This window comes from Nyctereutes procyonoides, unplaced genomic scaffold (assembly GCF_905146905.1).
Source record: "Nyctereutes procyonoides isolate TBG_1078 unplaced genomic scaffold, NYPRO_anot_genome, whole genome shotgun sequence".
In the NCBI taxonomy this organism is placed as follows: domain Eukaryota; kingdom Metazoa; phylum Chordata; class Mammalia; order Carnivora; family Canidae; genus Nyctereutes; species Nyctereutes procyonoides.
Window position 1 is genome coordinate 65,336,531 of NW_026575125.1, and position 21,172 is coordinate 65,357,702.

At 37.6% G+C, this 21,172-nt stretch overlaps 1 protein-coding gene across 1 annotated transcript in view; it reads left to right on the top strand.

The window, feature by feature from the left end:
• Nucleotides 1–602: 602 nt before the first annotated feature.
• The window catches only part of DACH2 (dachshund family transcription factor 2), a 636,043-nt gene continuing 615,473 nt past the window's right edge, over nucleotides 603–21,172 (top strand). The window contains exon 1 of the mRNA XM_055338054.1: nucleotides 603–1,241. Coding sequence (XP_055194029.1) covers nucleotides 727–1,241 — 515 coding nt within the window. The 5' untranslated portion in view covers nucleotides 603–726. The remainder of the gene's footprint in view (nucleotides 1,242–21,172) is intronic.

Sequence of the window (21,172 nt, forward strand, 5' to 3'; positions counted from 1 at the left end):
AGAACTCACAGCAAGCGCTCTAGGTGGCCTGAACTGTTTTACTTCTGTACTCACTAAAGTCTTTCTCCTGGAAGCTGGGCGAATCTGTCTCAGCCCCGCAGAGTTTGGGAGCAATGTGCAAATGGAATTGGAGCCGCCACCACCTTCTCTTGAATTGAACCCAAATGCAGAGTGGCGCGGGGTTCCAGAGAGGCACGTTTTGGAGTCCCGCTTTGTGTTCTCTCAACACTGGTGGGGCATGGAGGGGGAGAGGCTTGTAGCCTAGGCCACTTTGGGAGCTCTGTGTGATAACTGGACGTTCTCTCGTCTGACTGCTAGGCAAGAAGCGGATGAATCCTACTGCCCCCCTTTCAGGCTCCATCCTCCTTCACCAGCGAAACCAGGAAGGCCTCAGGTAGTTGGGAGGCCGGCCAGGGAGTCTCCACCTCCTTGCGGGGAGCAGCCATTCAGGGCGCTTGGGAGCCGAAGGGGGTGGGGTCCATTGGCTGGGGGATGCTGCCAGTCTTGGAAGGGGGTGTGTTGGGGGTGGGTTCTTGGACCGCCGCGCCTGTTCCTGGGTAGTGGGTGAGCGTGAGCGTGTAAGCCGGGCTACAGTAGACTTCAGAACAGTTTGGAGAGAGCCAAGCGCGCCACAGAGAGCGTGAGAGAGCGAGGGAGCGAGTGCGAGTAGACCTAGAAGAGACAGGGCAAGAAAACAGGGCCCAAAGACCTACGGTTTGTGACTGAATGAGCATGGCTGTCTCCGTACCTCCGGTGATCTCTGCAACTTCCAGCGGTGCCGGCGTCCCACAGGGCTTATTTCGGGCAGAAACCTTATACTCGACTCCTGGGGAACCTCCTCGTCTCAACCCTAATATGACCAACAGATTCATGGCCAATAACCACAGCAGCAGCTCCAGGGGTGGCGGGATCGGGGGAGCCAGCGGAGGCAGCGGCAACACCAACACCAACGAGTGCAGGATGGTCGACATGCACGGTGTGAAGGTGGCTTCGTTCCTGATGGACGGTCAGGAACTGATTTGCCTGCCACAAGTCTTTGATCTCTTCCTTAAGCACCTGGTGGGAGGGTTGCACACGGTGTACACCAAGCTGAAGAGACTGGACATATCCCCCGTGGTGTGTACTGTGGAGCAGGTCCGGATCCTCCGCGGTCTGGGGGCCATCCAGCCTGGGGTGAACCGCTGCAAACTCATCACCAGAAAAGACTTCGAAACTTTGTTCACCGATTGCACCAATGCCAGGTGAGATATTCATTTTTTAGTTTGTTCTTCCCCCTTTGCCCTCTTCTGCATGTTTCATCACCCTCATCCAACTTTGCAGTGGCTTAACTAGCTTGCCCGTATTCTTCATGCTGTAAGTTGATGGGGAAAGAGGACTAGAAGGACTAATTGCCTATCCCTCTAGTCCCGGCTCGGTGGCAGGGCTTGGATCTAAGATGAGCCCCGTGCAAACTTCAGTTTGCTGTCCTCTACTGCAACTTTCCAGTCTTTCGCCCATATCTTGCATGGCTTATTGGCTGCTTGTGGTTATTTGTTAATTTCTCTATGTGGTTTTCATTTCTCTTTCGTGGCCTTACGGGTCGGATAGGTTTTCTCCTGAACACAGACACCAGGGACTTTCTAGGGGAGAAGCCTGGCAGAACTGTAGCCTGGGCTCCTAAGCTAGCAATCCAGAACACTGCATTTGGGGGATGCAGAGGGTCCAAAGTCTAGAATCCATCCCAGAGGGTGATTTGTTCCTCATCCTCTGTGTGTGTTGTGAGAGTACTAAGGGTGTGTGATGGTGGTGGTAGTGGCGGTGTGTGTAAGAGTGCGCCTGTGAGAGAGCAGAGACAAAAGCACAGAAAGAGATAGAGACAGAGAGCAAGAGCCCGCGAGCGAGAGAGCACGAGCATGTGAGGACATGTGCATATGCCTGCTGTGCAAAGCTCCCTGGTTCAGGATACAGTAAAGCCGATAGATCCCATTTTATAAAAAAGAACGACGGCAGATGTCAGTTTCCTGCACTCGTCCTTTTTGGGTCAAGGCAATGTGGGGCATGAAAGCTTGGGCTGGGAATTGGTTGGGGGGTTCGGGGGGTTAAGGAGAAGTTGGAGAGGATGCTTCCAGCTCTTCTCCTCAGGCAAACAGTTGGAAGGATCCTTTTCCCCCAAAGAGAAGATTTCTTAAATGATGATGATCAGCTTCTCTGTAAGTGTACCTCCTTCATATGACAGTAGATAAATGTCCATTGGTGTATATCCATAAGCAAATTGTATTCAATGTTTCTAAGTTTAAAAAAGAAAGTAAGGTAAACTATATAGTCAAGATTATTTGACTTTTAAAAGACCCGCGAATTAGTCCTTGTAGTGTTTATTCCATCTTCAATCTCGTAATATCTGTTAGGCATGTATACATTTGGCATACAAACCAAGAAATCATCATCAGGTTAAAGGGAGCAAAGAGTTTGGTTGTAAAACAGAACTACTGTTGATTATTTTGCAGAAAATTTCTGCAGAGGTAGACTTTCTCACAATGCATATTTAAATCATAAAAACCCTGGATTTACCAACTAAAAGGAACTCAATTGTTAACATCTGTTGTGAAATCCAAATTACTATGTATCGCTGAAGTATACTGACACCTTGTAAACTAACTGTTGCTGACTGCTACAATAAGATAATGCTACAGAACTTACAAGGGGACCTTTCTTCCCCCACTTTGAGCAGTGTCCTCCTGTGTTCTAGGAATTAAACAGAAAGCTATTTATATGAGAACTTCTAAGTGATTCATATCTGGGGCTTACAAACCTGGTTTATTAGATCAGATTTTAAGGTAGATAGATGGTCTTAAAACACAAAGGATAACTGCTCCCATGATAAAATAAGCAATTATAACTTGTAAGAGTAGGAATGAAATCTTATTTTGACCACAAAGCACTTTACTAATACACAAACTCAGAAAGTTACCAGGGACTTCAGATGAGGGCCATGTAATTTAGGTGTTGCCAATTCAAAAAGACACATCTAAACAATTTTAAACATGAATACCTATCACCCCCACTCCCTCCTTTACCCCTTCTCCCTTACAAACACCCATTATTAAAGTGGAACAATTATTACACGCAGAAATTTGTCCTATGTTAATAATTAATTTACACATCCTTGAGCAAAATCTATGACTTTCATTTAAAAACAGATTAGTATTTTAATGTAACTGATGCTTCCCTCTAAATAGAAACTTTTATTTAATTAATTTTTATTAGAGCTACTTACTGAAGGGAAAAATAATATTATTCAGTATCAAGAGGCAGGTGTTCTTATACTATTTTTAGACTCTATTTTATATATGTTTTTAGGTTATTATTTTAATTCAGTTAAGTTTTATTTACTCCTTATCATAGCATTTACAATGCTAACTTTTTTTGGGGGGCTTAAATTGCTTTTGTGTATATGCATGTATAAAGATGATAGAGAAATATTAAAAATATAAGAAATATGTATGAGTTATGCTGTGCCTCCTTTTGCATTTATTTCTTTATGGGCATGTTATTTATTAACATGCATTTTCTGTAAGTGTGTTGCAAGTGTTACAATATATGATCGTAAAAATTTATGAAATATATTCTATGAATGCAGTACATGAATGTAGTTGAGGAAAACTACTAGAAACACACCTATATTGCAATTTCTAGAGAGTAAAAAAAACCCCACAATGTCTAGGGAAAATCTTATCAATGATAAAATAACATTACCAAATTTTATCACTACAAAATGCCCTAATAACCATGTTGTTAAAAACTACAAAAAAATGATAACATATAATGGATGCTTTATGACTTTAGGTAACATTATTTACAGAAATGTGTACCTTGAATCATTCCCAACATATGAATGATTTTATAAAATTGTGAAATTATTATTTAAATCAACATTATTTCTATGACTTTTCTAGTCAGAGTAAAGGAAGGTAAGGGATGTAAATAGGAATGAGGCTCACGACAGACAAAATAAGGTAGATGAGACAGACATGAAGCCAGTAAGAGAAAAGAGATGTAGGACATGAGCAGAATGATGCTATGAGAGGAGGTGAAAGATGGATCAGAAGAACTCATAGAGATGCCCAAAGAAATGAGCAACAAATCAATGGGGACTTGGCTAAAGAGGATTGTCACTGAGGACTCATGACTTAGTTCTTCTGGCTAAAGCGGGATGCAAGGAAAAGGTATATATATGTTCAGTGAGTAGAAACTCTTATATGCTATTCTTATTTGACAAAAGAGATTCATCTTCATCTCTGATGAACAAATTTCCATAATACATTGTTCAAAGGAAGGCCTATTTGTAATGGTGTCATTGGCAATTTTCTTCTCCTACATAATAAACATTTCTTCCCCTCTCTGTCAGTTAACTAAGGGAGAGTATATGTCCTGACTTAGGGAATTCTATTGAAATACTTCCTACACTATTCCAGAAGACACAAAATGGACTATTTTCAAATTGGTCATTTTTGAAGACCTTAACGTATTGCCATTAAATCGCATTTGGATTTGTTCAGCTCAGGACATATTTTTATTAATGTGCACTGAAGAAAGGTAGATGAATAAAATACATATATGGTTGTTTCTTTGACAGTACTGAGAGTCACAAGAACTCTATCAGTGGTTTATATTAACTATTTTGTTATTAGCTAATTTTCAAAATATTCAAACTTGTCTTCCCAGAAAAGGAGTTGGAAAATAATACCTGCCTTAGCTACTAGAGAATAGTAAAACTAAAAAAATTCTTGACTATACATTGTTTTATTAAATAAGTCGAGCTTTACATCACTGCAATTCCAAAAGGGCTATACAATATTTTTCCTTGATGCTTTCTTACTTCAGAAACTAGTTGCAGGGAGATTATTTTGAGGATCTTTAAGAAAATGATGATAAAAAGACCCAACCCAATGGGAAAAATTATCTTGTTTTAGATCTTTTTTTTTTTCAGCTAAAGCACTGTGATTTTTTTTAAAAATATTATGCAACAAAACTTGGAGTTTTTAATATCAGAGCAGGCAGATTCAGAAAGCAAATGTCTAAAAATATCACTCTCATGCAATGGATTTTCCTTACTAAATTTTTCAAAGTTTCATGCAGCAGTAGAATATTAAATTAAGAATTGGGGGATCCCTGGGTGGCGCAGCGGTTTGGCGCCTGCCTTTGACCCAGGGCACGATCCTGGAGACCCGGGATCGAGTCCCACGTCGGGCTCCCGGTGCATGGAGCCTGCTTCTCCCTCTGCCTGTGTCTCTGACTCTCTCTCTCTCTCTCTCTCTCTCTCTCTCTCTCTCTCTCTCTCTGTGACTATCATAAACAAAAAAAAATTAAAATATAAAAAAAATTAAAATATATAAAAATTGGTATTCAGGGACGCCTGGGTGGCTCGGTGGTTGAGCGCCTGCTTTCCGCCCAGGGCATGATCCCGAGCTCCCGGGATCGAGTCCCACATCAGACTCCCTGCGTGAAGCCTTCTCTCTCTGCCTGTGTCTCTGCCTCTCTCTGTCTCTCTGTCTCTCTCTCCCTCATGAATGAATGAATGAATAAATAAATAAATAAATAAATAAATAAATAAATAAATAATCTTTTAAAAATTGATATTTGGTAACTGAAAAATCAGCACATTTTAGTGTTAATCTGTTTTTACCTACCTATCTATATTAAAGTAACATTGTTAGATTTCATGAGTGGCATTTCATTTCATTTGAGGATCAACTGTTTAAATGTTATTTATTCATTTATGTATAGTTAAATGAATAATTGGAGAAACAATAATGTATGATTAAGAAAATATTTTAATGTATTTGGAGCCATGATTTGACACATATTCAAATGAGTAAAATTTATTTTTTTAAACTAAAAATTTAAATGATCCAATTGTGGTTGTTATTTTGACTGTGTGAACAGAACATAAATGGGCATCCATATAAGAATAACTTCATGTGAATTATGTCTTTAAAACAATTTAAAACTACTTTAAAATACAAGATACACAATTTTTGTAAGTAACTCAATGATTTCAGCTTTGTATTTACACTTGAATATAGTTCATAATCTACACAAAATAGCAGTTTACTTTAACAATTGATGTTTTCATTCATAGGAAAGTTATGCAGAACCAAATTTTTAAAGAACTTGGATCACTTTCCTGGGCTAATATTTTGTATTACTTAACATTTGCAGAAACAATAAAAATATTTTAGAAATTAATCTGGGCAGTAAATGCAGACATTTTATTTCATAGGATAATGAGGGGATAGTCAGATTGTCTATTACAAGCAGTCACTTAGTCGTCATTGCTGTCTTTTATTAGAAGAATGATGTCCAGATTATAATTAAAGCGATTTAATTATAATCTGCCAGTGCACAGAACTTCCACATGTACGTTCATTTTAAATGTACACTTCTGTATAACCAACAATTTTTGTGTTTACCTAAATATTTTAGCTGGATTTAATATTTGTCCAAACACTAATTTACTAGGTCATGAATATTACATTAAAGAAATGATGCATGATATGAAGGAGAATTTCTTTGGATATATGTGTGTAATATTACCCTCAATGTATAGTACATGAATGCCAATAATTAGGAAGTGATGGTCTTCAGATATTAATGCTTTACATGGTTTCATACAAGAACACCTAATACATGTATAAATATTGTCTGAATTATTTGATGCTTTATTAAGTAATTTTTTTATTAAGTAATTTTATTTTGTCTGAATGAAATTCCTACATGCTTTAAAAATGCTTCTAGCAGGCAAATATAATTGCGAGAAACCTTAATCACAATATATTATATTTCACTTGGCAATCTAGATCTTCAGGATCACTTTATCTGGTGCACTTAGAGATACGAATGATTTAGGTTTATCCGCTCTATACATTTAAAATATGTATTAAAATCACTCCAATTGGCCAAAATGAAAATATTGTTTTTGGAGAAAGGACGTAAAATCTTTCCCCAAAAGCAAAACAATTAGGTATTAATGATATTCTTGTTGCATATTCAAAAGGTCTTTGGTAGCATGTTTTCCTCCTTTTCTTTCCTTTCACCATCTCAACCTGCAAAACTCTTCACTGTCACTTCAGATTACACAATTCTAAAAAGCAAAAACAACATTTAAACACATTTGCTTTGGAAGGGAAATTGAGCATTTGCACCCAATAAGCCTGATTGTGGAACTGCATGCAAATTGTGTTTTGATTTATCTCTTTTACACTTTTTTCCATTTGAATTGATCTTGCATTAATTTCACCAAGCGGCTCTGTGAGGCTGCAGATGTTGCCCTGTGTTTAATAAATCAATGAGACAGATCTGAATGAATCACTTCAGATGGATTCTCTGCTCGGTTTAATGTCTAGATGTTATTCTTAGCTTGTTATCCTGACAGATGCATTAATGTTCCCATACACTGCCAGCAATGTCAAAGAGATTGAAGCTTTTAAAGTGGCAGCATCCCTTTTTCCATTTTCTGCCAGAACAACTAAATTCATTTAATTTTATTTAGGAATCAGAGAAAAATATCAAATTAATCATGAGCTTCTTCATGGGAAAGATTCTTAATTTTCATGCTATATTAACTATTCCGAAATGGTGGAAATCAATATATTAAAACCTAAATATAGTGTAGCTACTTAAAAGTGCTCCCCACATTAATATTTTAATCATGGTAAGAAAAATGAGAATAAATAATATATGATTGGGACACATGGCAAGTGTCACTATAAATAGAATAATGCTGTATCTGAATTGATTACAGAAGTGTGTTAGTTTTTAAATCCTTACTAATAAGCTTCTTTTTGGCTTAATGCAGCTGTAATATACTCTTACCAAGGGATTTAGAACTCCTTTAGGATTTAATATTTCTTTTTAGTAGGAGGAGGATAGTTTGTCCACTGCATATTCATCATTTCCTCACTTTGTAAAGCTGAAAATCTTAGAAAAGTTTATTTCATTTTAGTATAATTCAGTTATTTATATTCTGGGTAATTATTTGTAAATCATTCAGTAATAATAAATGCTACTTTTATAATTTAATTTCCAAAATTGTAGAAAAGCATAGGCACACCAAAAGGAACTTTGTTATTACTCTAGTGAAATTTATTACCTATCTGCATTAAATATCATAGCGACCGTACTTTATATCATTTAACCCAAGGCTTCATTACCTTGGTGTTAAGAGAGAAATAATTCTGTCAATTGTTGTGAAATATTTTGAGTTGAATGCTGTAGATTTAATAACTTTTTAATCTCTGATATTTAAAAATACAAATTTTAAAAAGGAGATTGAATTTTTCTCTTGTTCAACTCCCTGAAGAATATGTATTTTAAAAAATCAGCTCTTAGAGTTAGTTCCTCTTTGCAGGCCTTTACAGTATTCTTTCATCATAATTTTGTTAGCTTTATTAAAATAGGAAAACAGGAAACACTGTTAATTGATACCGTTGAGGTCTCAAATTCTTCAGGAGAATTTTTATCTCCAAAGTTAGGCTAATTTTGGAAACTTAGGATATATACTATGATCTACAGTATAGTTTAGAGAGAAATTTATAATGAAGTTTAATAAAGTTATGTACAGGGTTTTTTTCCCAAGATTTGCTTAAAACATGGGAATGTTTTCATGAGAATTTTTTTACCACATCTTTCTTTAGAGATAAATTTATAAATTAGAATTGATGAAATTATTATATTGAGAATGTGTATATAATATAGCTAAATTGAATATAATATAGTTAAAGAGCAAATTGATAAGTTTATCACTACCTATAATGATATCCTTAAATGAGAACTGAAATTATTACATAGAGCAAAACCTTGAATTTGTAATAATTTCTAAGGAGTAAATTTTAACTTTAGTAATATTCATTGCAAGACTTCATTAAGCCTAATATTGTATATATTTTAGGTACTTGATTCACATTTGTTAAGTGAATACAATCATGCACACACATACACATTTATTCCTCATCAAAATTCTTTGCACAAATTGCCATTCCTTTGAAAAGCTAGGAAATAGTTACATAAGGTATGCAGTTATTAAAGACACTAATCTTGAAATTTTAATTCTATTATAAAATCTTTTGTAATCATGCCATAAACTTTTCACAAATATGCATATAAAGCTATCAAAATCTAATATATGAAATTAGAATTTGGAACTGAAATATACCTTTAAAGAAAAGATGACTTCTTGACATTTCCTTTTAGTGAAAACCCACAGAAGATGCTCTAATATTATGAATAGGCAAGAATTAATAAATAAGACAAGCCTACTACCTTAAAATCATTTTCAGCTATTTAGATTTATAATATTTGATATCAGTACCACCTGTATTGACAGTTTACTTTTGATCATTCAAAAAGAAAATGCATGTTTATCCAAATTGAGGTGGGAAGAACAAGATTTTCCTCTTAGCCTGTGAATAGAAACACAAATACCTAAGAATTATGATTTACTTTTTTCCTAGATAAGCTCAAGACCCATTCAGTACAACACGAATTTACATGAAGTATCCCGCCCCCCATCCATTTAAAGGAATAACTTAGTTCTTTCAGGTGCAATTAATTTTGAAGAGTTAAATTTCCTTTCATCCAGGATCCCTGAGATTGAAACTACTCATACGTATGTACTATTTTGACCCATTAAAATTATCTAGTTTATTAGAACAAATGATGATGAAAAATTTGTAATTATGTTACTGGAATAATATATATATATAGGACAGGAACATTAAAAAATGATGAAACTATTTTTATTGCTATATAACCATTTTATTCTTAAACAAGTTGACTGCTTAATAGTGTATAATGTAGTGTGTAATGTAAGGTGTATAACATTAAATTGCAATTGTGTTCAATGATCTTATCAGGTTGCTGGCAACTGTTAGATTATAAGAGCATTTAGGCTATGTTTATGCTTTTTATGTGATGAGCTAAAAAGAAAAAAAGTAATATTGATCTGTCTCTGGATTAAAGTTTGAAATGGGCAACAGCCTGAACACAAAAGGCTTTTTTTTTTATGATTTCTCAGCTTGCCATTGATCTCCTAGTTTTATTGCATTCATTATTTATTAAAAGAATTTGCAAGCTAAACATAACATTAAGCTAGTTTGCACACAGGGACTGCACTTAGGAAATTGAATGGAAATTGCATTAGAGATGAACATCTGTGCTATTTTTCCACTCGTGTGTATGGGTTTGTATAAAAGGTGTATTGGATTAACAGTTATAACCATTATAGCTTTACAGCAATATGTTAGATTCTGAGCTTTTAGTTATTTTGGAAGAAGTCTGTCTCTCACTTATTTGTCTAAAAAGCATAGTTAATAGCATCACAAACAATATTGGGATAAATTTATTTTTAATTTTATTTGTTAAATGCATTATCTAAATTATGTATCAATTTTGAGATATCCTTCTGTATTGAAGTAAAAACATTTAAAAATACATACATAATTATCATTTAAGACCATTCTATCTCTTAATGGCTTTAGATAGTAGACTACATAGGTGCAATTTACATAGTACTTATTTTAAGGATGTTGAGTTTAGTGCTGTATTAAAGCACACCAAAAATCAGATAAACTATATAAAAACTTTAACGTGACCATCCATAAAATGTTACTATATCTGTATGTTAGTCCTTGATCCTTCTGGAAGGATAATAACCATATAGATACTGAAGACTCACTTTATATAACAGTATGAACAATAGAGTAGGACACTGTATGATACGGTTCTCATCTTGAATTCCATCCAAGGAAACTTATTTACAAGAATTTAAGAGTACCTCAACTGAAATGGTTCTCCACAGGACATAAGTTGTATCTTTATGCAGTGTTGTCTTTAATCTGTAGACATTTGGAAGACTCTATCAATTTAATTATTGGAATTGAAATAAAAACTTCTTCACAACCATTTTGATCTTATTATTAGACTTGTTGTGACTCTGCATGTGCACGAGTGTGTTTGTGTAAAGTATACTATGTGATGCCATTGTTTTAGTTGCTGCAAACAGTGAACACAACAGTCTGTTCTGTCATGGAGCTTATATTCTAGAATCATGATGTCTTTAGCTTAGGGAACATAAACCATATATCCTCTCTCTTATATTTGCTAAATTGTGAAATCTTTGTGATTACAATTTTTTTTGCCAAATATCTATTGTTGAATACTTCAATTTCCTTCTTCATATCTGCCATGTGTTTTATCAGTAAACACTAGATTTTTTTTTAGTCTTTAGAATTATACCAGAAAGTTTCAACTAAAAATAGTTAGAAAGAAAACACAATATTTTAGTTTTATGAACGTATAGAATTACTCATGTTATAAATAAAATACATATCAAGAGGAGATTGGAATAAAACAGGTATTTCTACTTCAGAATGGCTGTATTTTTTTTTAATTTTTATTTATTTATGATAGTCACAGAGAGAGAGTCAGAGACACAGGCAGAGGGAGAAGCAGGCTCCATGCACCGGGAGCCCGACGTGGGACTCGATCCCGGGTCTCCAGGATCGCCCCCTGGGCCAAAGGCAGGCGCCAAACCGCTGCGCCACCCAGGGATCCCAAGAATGGCTGTATTTAATTGACTTTAGTATCTTTTCTCTGACATATATTTGCTGAGTCCTTATGATATGAGCCCTTAAAAATTCACACAGTCATTCTGTGAGACGTTTTTGTAGTAAAATGTGCAACTGTGGATTAAAAAACATGTTTTCCCCATGTAAAAAAGCTTTCTTTCATTTGTGTTAGAATTTTATTTTTTTTTAATTTTTTTATTTATTTTATGATAGTCAAACAGAGAGAGAGAGAGAGAGAGAGAGAGAGAGAGGCAGAGACATAGGCAGAGAGAGAAGCAGGCTTCATGCACCGGGAGCCCGATGTGGGATTCGATCCGGGGTCTCCAGAATCGCGCCCTGGGCCAAAGGCAGGCGCCAAACAGCTGCACCACCCAGGGATCCCTGTGTTAGAATTTTAAATAGATTCTCAAGCTTAGAGTTTGATTTGCTTTGCAAAATTATTTGCAAATGTAATTATTAAACATAATTAAATGTTTAATATTAACATTAAGCCTGATGCTTTGAAGATAGCCTGTGTTCTGCTAAGCTTCTGATTTTATTTTGTAAAAAAAAATTATGAGTCACCTCCAGGTTTTTATTTGAGGAAGATGAAAGGGAAGTTTTTTCATAGAAAAAAATTTACTGCATAGTATGTTTTATGTATAGTACACAAGTTTTAGGTCTCATTTTATAAGCCAATTAGAATATTCAGTTTGAACACACACACACACAGTATATATATATATATATATATATATATATATATATATATATATAACATATATATAATGTTAACTGTATTTAAATATTATAAACATGTTTACATTTATATAAAAGATATTTTTCAGGTCATTTCATTTGTCACTTCATTTCACCAAATATTTAATAAGTAATACTATTCATCTGTACAAGGCTACTTATCAAGGGGAACGTCATGATCTTAAAAACTATCCAAATTCTTATTTTTCTTATCTCCAGATTATATATGTAGAGTTTAATGTTACATGGTTAACTCTCAGCTAACCTACATTAATGCAGGGAATAGCAAATGTATGCAATTCAAAATTATGGAAAATTAAAGCAACGTTAATTAGGCTTTGCAGTGCATTATAAAATGTTTATGGCATATTTACCTCTCTAAATGTATTTTGCTTATTCTACTGTGTACTACTGTGTTTACATTTTATGAGTATTCACTGGTGGAAAGGAGAGATAGCTAAGAAGCATGCTAAGATTGTATTAACTCTGAAATTAAATGCTTCATATAGAACATATCTAAAGTGAATAAAGCATAAACAGACATAGAGCTGATATGTTATAGCTAAAGCAGTGTGCTGGATCATGTTAGTGATTAACTAAAGTATATTTTGCTTGAAATTATTCTTATGTTATCTATGGAAAGATTTATATACTTAATGGATATAGTAGTCATTACAGCTATTAGCAGATTAAAACCTGGAAAACTACATGAAGCCAGTTGTTGATTTTAATATGTTTTACTCTGCTTAAGTCCCTTAAATAACCGTCTCTCATAAACTAAACAAACATTTGTTGATAGAGAAATCACGACTTTTGGATTAAAACACATTAATGAATATAGCATTAAATTATTTTTGTGAAGAGTTTCTATTCTCTAATGAGAATATTTAATTGATTTTCAGCTTGCAGTTTTAAAAAATGAAACATTATAGTATTAATGCCAGTCATGTCCCGCAAGAGTGGTCATTTTGATGACGGGCACATGTTGAACACCTTGACCTCTGAAGAGGGTAGTAACTGCTCCAGAGCTTAGTTGATATGAGTACATTTAGTATAGCTAAATTCTTTTATTTGCAGTTGTTTTGGATTTGTCCTCGTCATACTAAAAGACTGACAGGCTTTTGTTATTTTAGGGACATGTTCTTTTTCATAAGGTTGTGTGATGGTTACATAATCTACATGTTGCCAGAGTCTAAAGCTTTTCTTATTCTTCACAATTTAGTCCCATTGAATTGGGTGATTGCTCTTCTCTGTATTGTTTCTTTTTCAAGAAGGCTCTCCACTTTTTAAAAAAGGATTTTATTTATTTATTCATGAGAGACACAGATTGAGAGGCAGAGACATAGGCAGAGGTAGAAGCAAGCTCCCCGTAGGGAGCCCCATGCAAGACTGGGACTTGATCTGGGGAGTGGGGGGGATCATGCCCTGACCCAAAGGCAGATGCTCAATCACTGAGCCACCTTGGTGTCCTGGGCTCTCAGTTTTTAAATGTAAATAAAACTCGAGGAATTCCCCCATTTAGATATTTTTCTGTATTAGTGGTAAAAATGTAAAAGTACGAGGAGGGGCAAGATGGCGGAAGAGTAGGGTCCCCAAATCACCTGTCCCCACCAAATTACCTAGATAACCTTCAAATCATCCTGAAAATCTATGAATTCGGCCTGAGATTTAAAGAGAGACCAGCTGGAATGCTACAGTGAGAAGAGTTCGCGCTTCTATCAAGGTAGGAAGACGGGGATAAAGAAATAAAGAAACAAAAGGCCTCCGAGGGGGAGGGGCCCCGCGAGGAGCCGGGCTAAGGCCGGGGCGAGTGTCCCCAGGACAGGAGAGCCCCGTCCCAGAGAAGCAGGAGCTGCACCAACCTTCCCGGGCGGAAAGGCGCCCGCAGGGAGTTAGAGCAGGACCCAGGAGGGCGGGGATGCCCTCGGGCTCCCGGGGACACTAACAGACACCTGCGCCCCGGAGAGTGCGCCGAGCTCCCTAAGGGCTGCAAGGCGCACGGCGGGACCCGGAGCAGCTCAGAGGGGCTCGGGTGCGGCTCTGCGCGGAGGGAGCTGCGCGGCCGGGAGCAGCTCGGCGAGGCTCGGGCGGCAGCTCGGCAGAGAGGCGGCTGCGCGGCCGGGAGCGTGAATCCAACAGCGCAGGCCGGGAGCACAGGGCGCCGGGACACAGCCCAGGATCCGGCCTCCCCCCGGGACAGGCAGAGGCCGGGAGGGCCCAGGACAGCAAGGACGCTCCTGCCCCGAGCTGAGCAGATCAGCGGCCCCGCCCCGGAACCTCCAGGTCCTGCGGACCGGACGGAGAGCCCCATAGTTCCTGCGGGGGCTGACTCCAGGCTTCCAGAGCTGCCATAACCACTGAGGCTGTACCTCCTGGGGACTCACAGGGTAAACAACCCCCACTGAGCCCTGCAGCAGGCAGGGGGCAGAGCAGCTCCCCCAAGTGCTAACACCTGAAAATCAGCACAGCAGGCCCCTCCCCCAGAAGACCAGCTAGACGGACCAGTTCCAGGGAAGTCAAGGGACTTAAAGTCTACAGAATCAGAAGATACTCCCCCGTGTTTTTTTTTTCTTTTTTTACTTTTTGATTTCTGATTGCTTTCCCCACCCCCCTTTTTTTTCACCTTTCTTTTTCTCTTTTTCTTCTCTTTTTTCCATCTTTTTCTCTTTTCTTTCCTTCTCTCTCTCTCTTTCTCTCCTTTTCCCAATACAACTTGTTTTTTGGCCACTCTGCACTGAGCAAAATGACTAGAAGGAAAACCTCACCTCAAAAGAAAGAATCAGAAACAGTCCTCTCTCCCACAGAGTTACAAAATCTGGATTACAATTCAATGTCAGAAAGCCAATTCAGAAGCACTATTATACAGCTACTGGTGGCTCTACAAAAAAGCATTAAGGACTCACGAGACTTCATGACTGCAGAATTTAGATCCAATCAGGCAGAAATTAAAAATCAATTGAATGAGATGCAATCCAAACTAGAAGTCCTAACGACGAGGGTTAACGAGGTGGAAGAACGAGTGAGTGACATAGAAGACAAGTTGATGGCAAAGAGGGAAACTGAGGAAAAAAGAGACAAACAATTAAAAGACCATGAAGACAGATTAAGGGAAGTAAATGACAGCCTAAGGAAGAAAAACCTACGTTTAACTGGGGTTTCCGAGGGCGCCGAAAGGGCCAGAGGGCCAGAATATGTATTTGAACAAAGCCTAGCTGAAAACTTTCCCAGTCTGGGAAGGGAAACAGGCATTCAGATCCAGGAAATAGAGAGATCCCCCCCTAAAATCAATAAAAACCGTTCAACACCTCGACATCTAATAGTGAAGCTTGCAAATTCCAAAGATAAAGAGAAGATCCTTAAAGCAGCAAGAGACAGGAAGTCCCTGACTTTCATGGGGAGGAATATTAGGGTAACAGCAGACCTATCCACAGAGACCTGGCAGGCTAGAAAGGGCTGGCAGGATATATTCAGGGTCCTAAATGAGAAGAACATGCAACCAAGAATACTCTATCCAGCAAGGCTCTCATTCAAAATGGAAGGAGAGATAAAGAGCTTCCAAGACAGGCAGGAACTGAAAGAATATGTGACCTCCAAACCAGCTCTGCAAGAAATTTTAAGGGGGACTCCTAAAATTCCCCTTTAAGAAGAAGTTCAGTGGAACAATCCACAAAAACAAGGACCGAATAGATATCATGATGACACTAAACTCATATCTGTCAGTAGTAACTCTGAACGTGAACGGGCTTAATGACCCCATCAAAAGGCACAGGGTTTCAGACTGGATAAAAAAGCAGGACCCATCTATTTGCTGTCTACAAGAGACTCATTTTAGACAGAAGGACACCTACAACCTGAAAATAAAAAGTTGGAGAACCATTTACCATTCAAATGGTTCTCAAAAGAAAGGAGGGGTAGCCATCCTTATATCAGATAAACTAAAATTTACCCCGAAGACTACAGTGAGAGACGAAGAGGGACACTATATCATACTTAAAGGATCTATCCAGCAAGAGGACTTAACAATCCTCAATATATATGCCCCGAATGTGGGACCTGCCAAATACTTAAACCAATTATTAACCAAAGTGAAGAAATACTTGGATAATAATACACTTATACTTGGTGACGTCAATCTAGCTCTTTCTACCCTCGATAGGTCTTCTAAGCACAACATCTCCAAAGAAACGAGAGCTTTAAATGATACACTGGACCAGATAGATTTCACAGATATCTACAGAACTTTACATCCAAACTCAACTGAATACACATTCTTCTCAAGTGCACATGGAACTTTCTCCAGAATAGACCACATACTGGGTCACAAATCGGGTCTGAACCGATACCAAAAGATTGGGATCGTCCCCTGCATATTCTCAGACCATAACGCCTTGAAATTAGAACTCAATCACAAGAAGAAGTTTGGAAGGACCTCAAACACGTGGAGGTTAAGGACCATCCTGCTAAAAGATGAAAGGGTCAACCAGGAAATTAAGGAAGAATTAAAAAGATTCATGGAAACTAATGAGAATGAAGATACAACTGTTCAAAATCTTTGGGATGCAGCAAAAGCAGTCCTGAGGGGGAAATACATCGCAATACAAGCATCCATCCAAAAACTGGAAAGAACTCAAATACAAAAGCTAACCTTACACCTAAAGGAGCTAGAGAAAAAGCAGCAAATCGACCCTACACCCAGCAGAAGAAGAGAGTTAATTAAAATTCGAGCAGAACTCAACGAAATTGAGACCAGAAGAACTGTGGAACAGATCAATAGAACCAGGAGTTGGTTCTTTGAAAGAATTAATAAGATAGATAAACCATTAGCCAACCTTATTAAAAAGAAGAGAGAGAAGACTCAAATTAATAAAATCATGAATGAGAAAGGAGAGATCACTACCAACACCAAGGAAATACAAACGATTTTAAAAACATATTATGAACAGCTCTACGCCAATAAATTAGGCAATCTAGAAGAAATGGACGCATTCCTGGAAAGCCACAAACTACCAAAACTGGAACAGGAAGAAATAGACAACCTGAACAGGCCAATAACCAGGGAGGAAATTGAAACAGTCATCAAAAACCTCCCAAGACACAAGAGTCCAGGGCCAGATGGCTTCCCAGGGGAATTCTATCAAACGTTTAAAGAAGAAATCATACCTATTCTACTAAAGCTGTTTGGAAAGATAGAAAGAGATGGAGTACTTCCAAATTCGTTCTATGAGGCCAGCATCACCTTAATTCCAAAACCAGACAAAGACCCCACCAAAAAGGAGAATTACAGACCAATATCCCTGATGAACATGGATGCAAAAATTCTCAACAAGATACTAGCCAATAGGATCCAACAACACATTAAGAAAATTATTCACCATGACCAAGTAGGATTTATTCCCGGGACACAAGGCTGGTTCAACACTCGTAAAACAATCAATGTGATTCATCATATCAGCAAGAGAAAAACCAAGAACCATAGGATCCTCTCATTAGATGCAGAGAAAGCATTTGACAAAATACAGCATCCATTCCTGATCAAAACTCTTCAGAGTGTAGGGATAGAGGGAACTTTCCTTGACATCTTAAAAGCCATCTACGAAAAGCCCACAGCAAATATCATTCTCAATGGGGAAGCACTGGGAGCCTTTCCCCTAAGATCAGGAACAAGACAGGGATGTCCACTCTCACCACTGCTATTCAACATAGTATTGGAAGTCCTAGCCTCAGCAATCAGACAACAAAAAGACATTAAAGGCATTCAAATTGGCAAAGAAGAAGTCAAACTCTCCCTCTTCGCCGATGACATGATACTCTACATAGAAAACCCAAAAGCCTCCACCCCAAGATTGCTAGAACTCATACAGCAATTTGGTAGCGTGGCAGGATACAAAATCAATGCCCAGAAATCAATGGCATTTCTATACACTAACAATGAGACTGAAGAAAGAGAAATTAAGGAGTCAATCCCATTTACAATTGCACCCAAAAGCATAAGATACCTAGGAATAAACCTAACCAAAGAGGTAAAGGATCTATACCCTAAAAACTATAGAACACTTCTGAAAGAAATTGAGGAAGACACAAAGAGATGGAAAAATATTCCATGCTCATGGATTGGCAGAATTAATATTGTGAAAATGTCAATGTTACCCAGGGCAATTTACACGTTTAATGCAATCCCTATCAAAATACCATGGACTTTCTTCAGAGAGTTAGAACAAATTATTTTAAGATTTGTGTGGAATCAGAAAAGACCCCGAATAGCCAGGGGAATTTTAAAAAAGAAAACCATATCTGGGGGCATCACAATGCCAGATTTCAGGTTGTACTACAAAGCTGTGGTCATCAAGACAGTGTGGTACTGGCACAAAAACAGACACATAGATCAATGGAACAGAATAGAGAACCCAGAAGTGGACCCTGAACTTTATGGTCAACTAATATTCGATAAAGGAGGAAAGACGATCCACTGGAAGAAAGACAGTCTCTTCAATAAATGGTGCTGGGAAAATTGGACATCCACATGCAGAAGAATGAAACTAGACCACTCTCTTGCACCATACACAAAGATAAACTCAAAATGGATGAAAGATCTAAATGTGAGACAAGATTCCATCAAAATCCTAGAGGAGAACACAGGCAACACCCTTTTTGAACTTGGCCACAGTAACTTCTTGCAAGATACATCCACGAAGGCAAAAGAAACAAAAGCAAAAATGAACTATTGGGACTTCATCAAGATAAGAAGCTTTTGCACAGCAAAGGATACAGTCAACAAAACTCAAAGACAACCTACAGAATGGGAGAAGATATTTGCAAATGACATATCAGATAAAGGGCTAGTTTCCAAAATCTATAAAGAACTTATTAAACTCAACACCAAAGAAACAAACAATCCAATCATGAAATGGGCAAAAGACATGAAGAGAAATCTCACAGAGGAAGACATAGACATGGCCAACATGCACATGAGAAAATGCTCTGCATCACTTGCCATCAGGGAAATACAAATCAAAACCACAATGAGATACCACCTCACACCAGTGAGAATGGGGAAAATTAACAAGGCAGGAAACAACAAATGTTGGAGAGGATGCGGAGAAAAGGGAACCCTCTTACACTGTTGGTGGGAATGTGAACTGGTGCAGCCACTCTGGAAAACTGTGTGGAGGTTCCTCAAAGAGTTAAAAATAGACCTGCCCTACGACCCAGCAATTGCACTGTTAGGGATTTACCCCAAAGATTCAGATGCAATGAAACGCCGGGACACCTGCACCCCGATGTTTCTAGCAGCCATGTCCACAATAGCCAAACTGTGGAAGGAGCCTCGGTGTCCATCGAAAGATGAATGGATAAAGAAGATGTGGTTTATGTATACAATGGAATATTACTCAGCCATTAGAAACGACAAATACCCACCATTTGCTTCAACGTGGATGGAACTGGAGGGTATTATGCTGAGTGAAGTAAGTCAATCGGAGAAGGACAAACAGTGTATGTTCTCATTCATTTGGGGAATATGAATAATAGTGAAAGGGAATATAAGGGAAGGGAGAAGAAATGTGTGGGAAATATCAGAAAGGGAGACAGAACATAAAGACTCCTAACTCTGGGAAACGAACTAGGGGTGGTGGAGGGGGAGGAGGGCGGGGGTGGGGGTGAATGGGTGACGGGCACTGAGGGGGACACTTGACGGGATGAGCACTGGGTGTTATTCTGTATGTTGGTAAATTGAACAGCAAGGAAAAATTAATTTATTAAAAGAAATGTAAAAGTATTGGTCTCATGGATTCATGTTTCATCATCAAAGAAGGTGCAGTGGATCTCAATTAAAAGTTTTCTGCTCAATTAAGAAAGCTCTTTTTTAATTTATTTTATTTTATTTTTAAGATTTCATTTATTTATGAGAGGAGAGAGAGAGAGAGAGAGAGAGAGAGAGAGAGAAGAGAAACCCAGAGGGAGAAGCAGGCTCCCTGTGGAGCAAGGAGCCAGATGCAGGACTGGATCCCAGGGCTCTGGGATCATGACTTGAGCCAATGGCAGACACTTTGCCACTTAGCCACTCAGGTGCCTGGAAGACTCTTTTTTAAAATATTAATATTTATAGTAATCTCCACACCCAGTGTGGGCCTTGAACCCACAACCTGGAGATCAAGAGTCTTATGTTCCACTGACTGAGCCAGCCATGTGCCCCAGTTAGGTAGACTCTTGATTTAAAGAGAGGAGGACTGTGATTTGGGTAATGTTAGCATTGATACAGTTCCCTTTGGTCATGGAAAAAGGAATGAAGCTAAATAAGGTTGGAAAAAACTTGATGAGAAAATATTTCTTATGGAAATATTGAATGGATCGGGAACTAGCTGATAGATGAGAGACACAAAATAAACTGTGGACTGATGAAGATTTTGTGACAGTTTTTAAATGAATTATCACATTTAATTGCGTTCATTTTATTTTAGTGGTTATTTTAAGAAGATTCATTAATAGGAACAGAAAGCATAAAAATATTAGCTCTAAATAAAAATAAAAACACTAATGGTCAATGTGGAAATGTTATTCCATTGAGGTGAACTGGTGGCATTTGAAACCATAAGAGAACATTATGAGTATGTCTTGTTACTAAAATATTTGTTTACTATGCTAGTAAATGTTAATTTATTTTCTAAAATATTTTATACAGCATCCACTTATATTTCTTCTGTTAGTTCCATTACTATTATTGGTCTATTAGCCTGCTTCTAGCTTGCTATAGAACATTTTTAAAATACATGTTGACTGTGAATTTTTTTAAGAGGGTTACATTTTGCCTTTGGGTATGTGTGCACAGTTTTTAT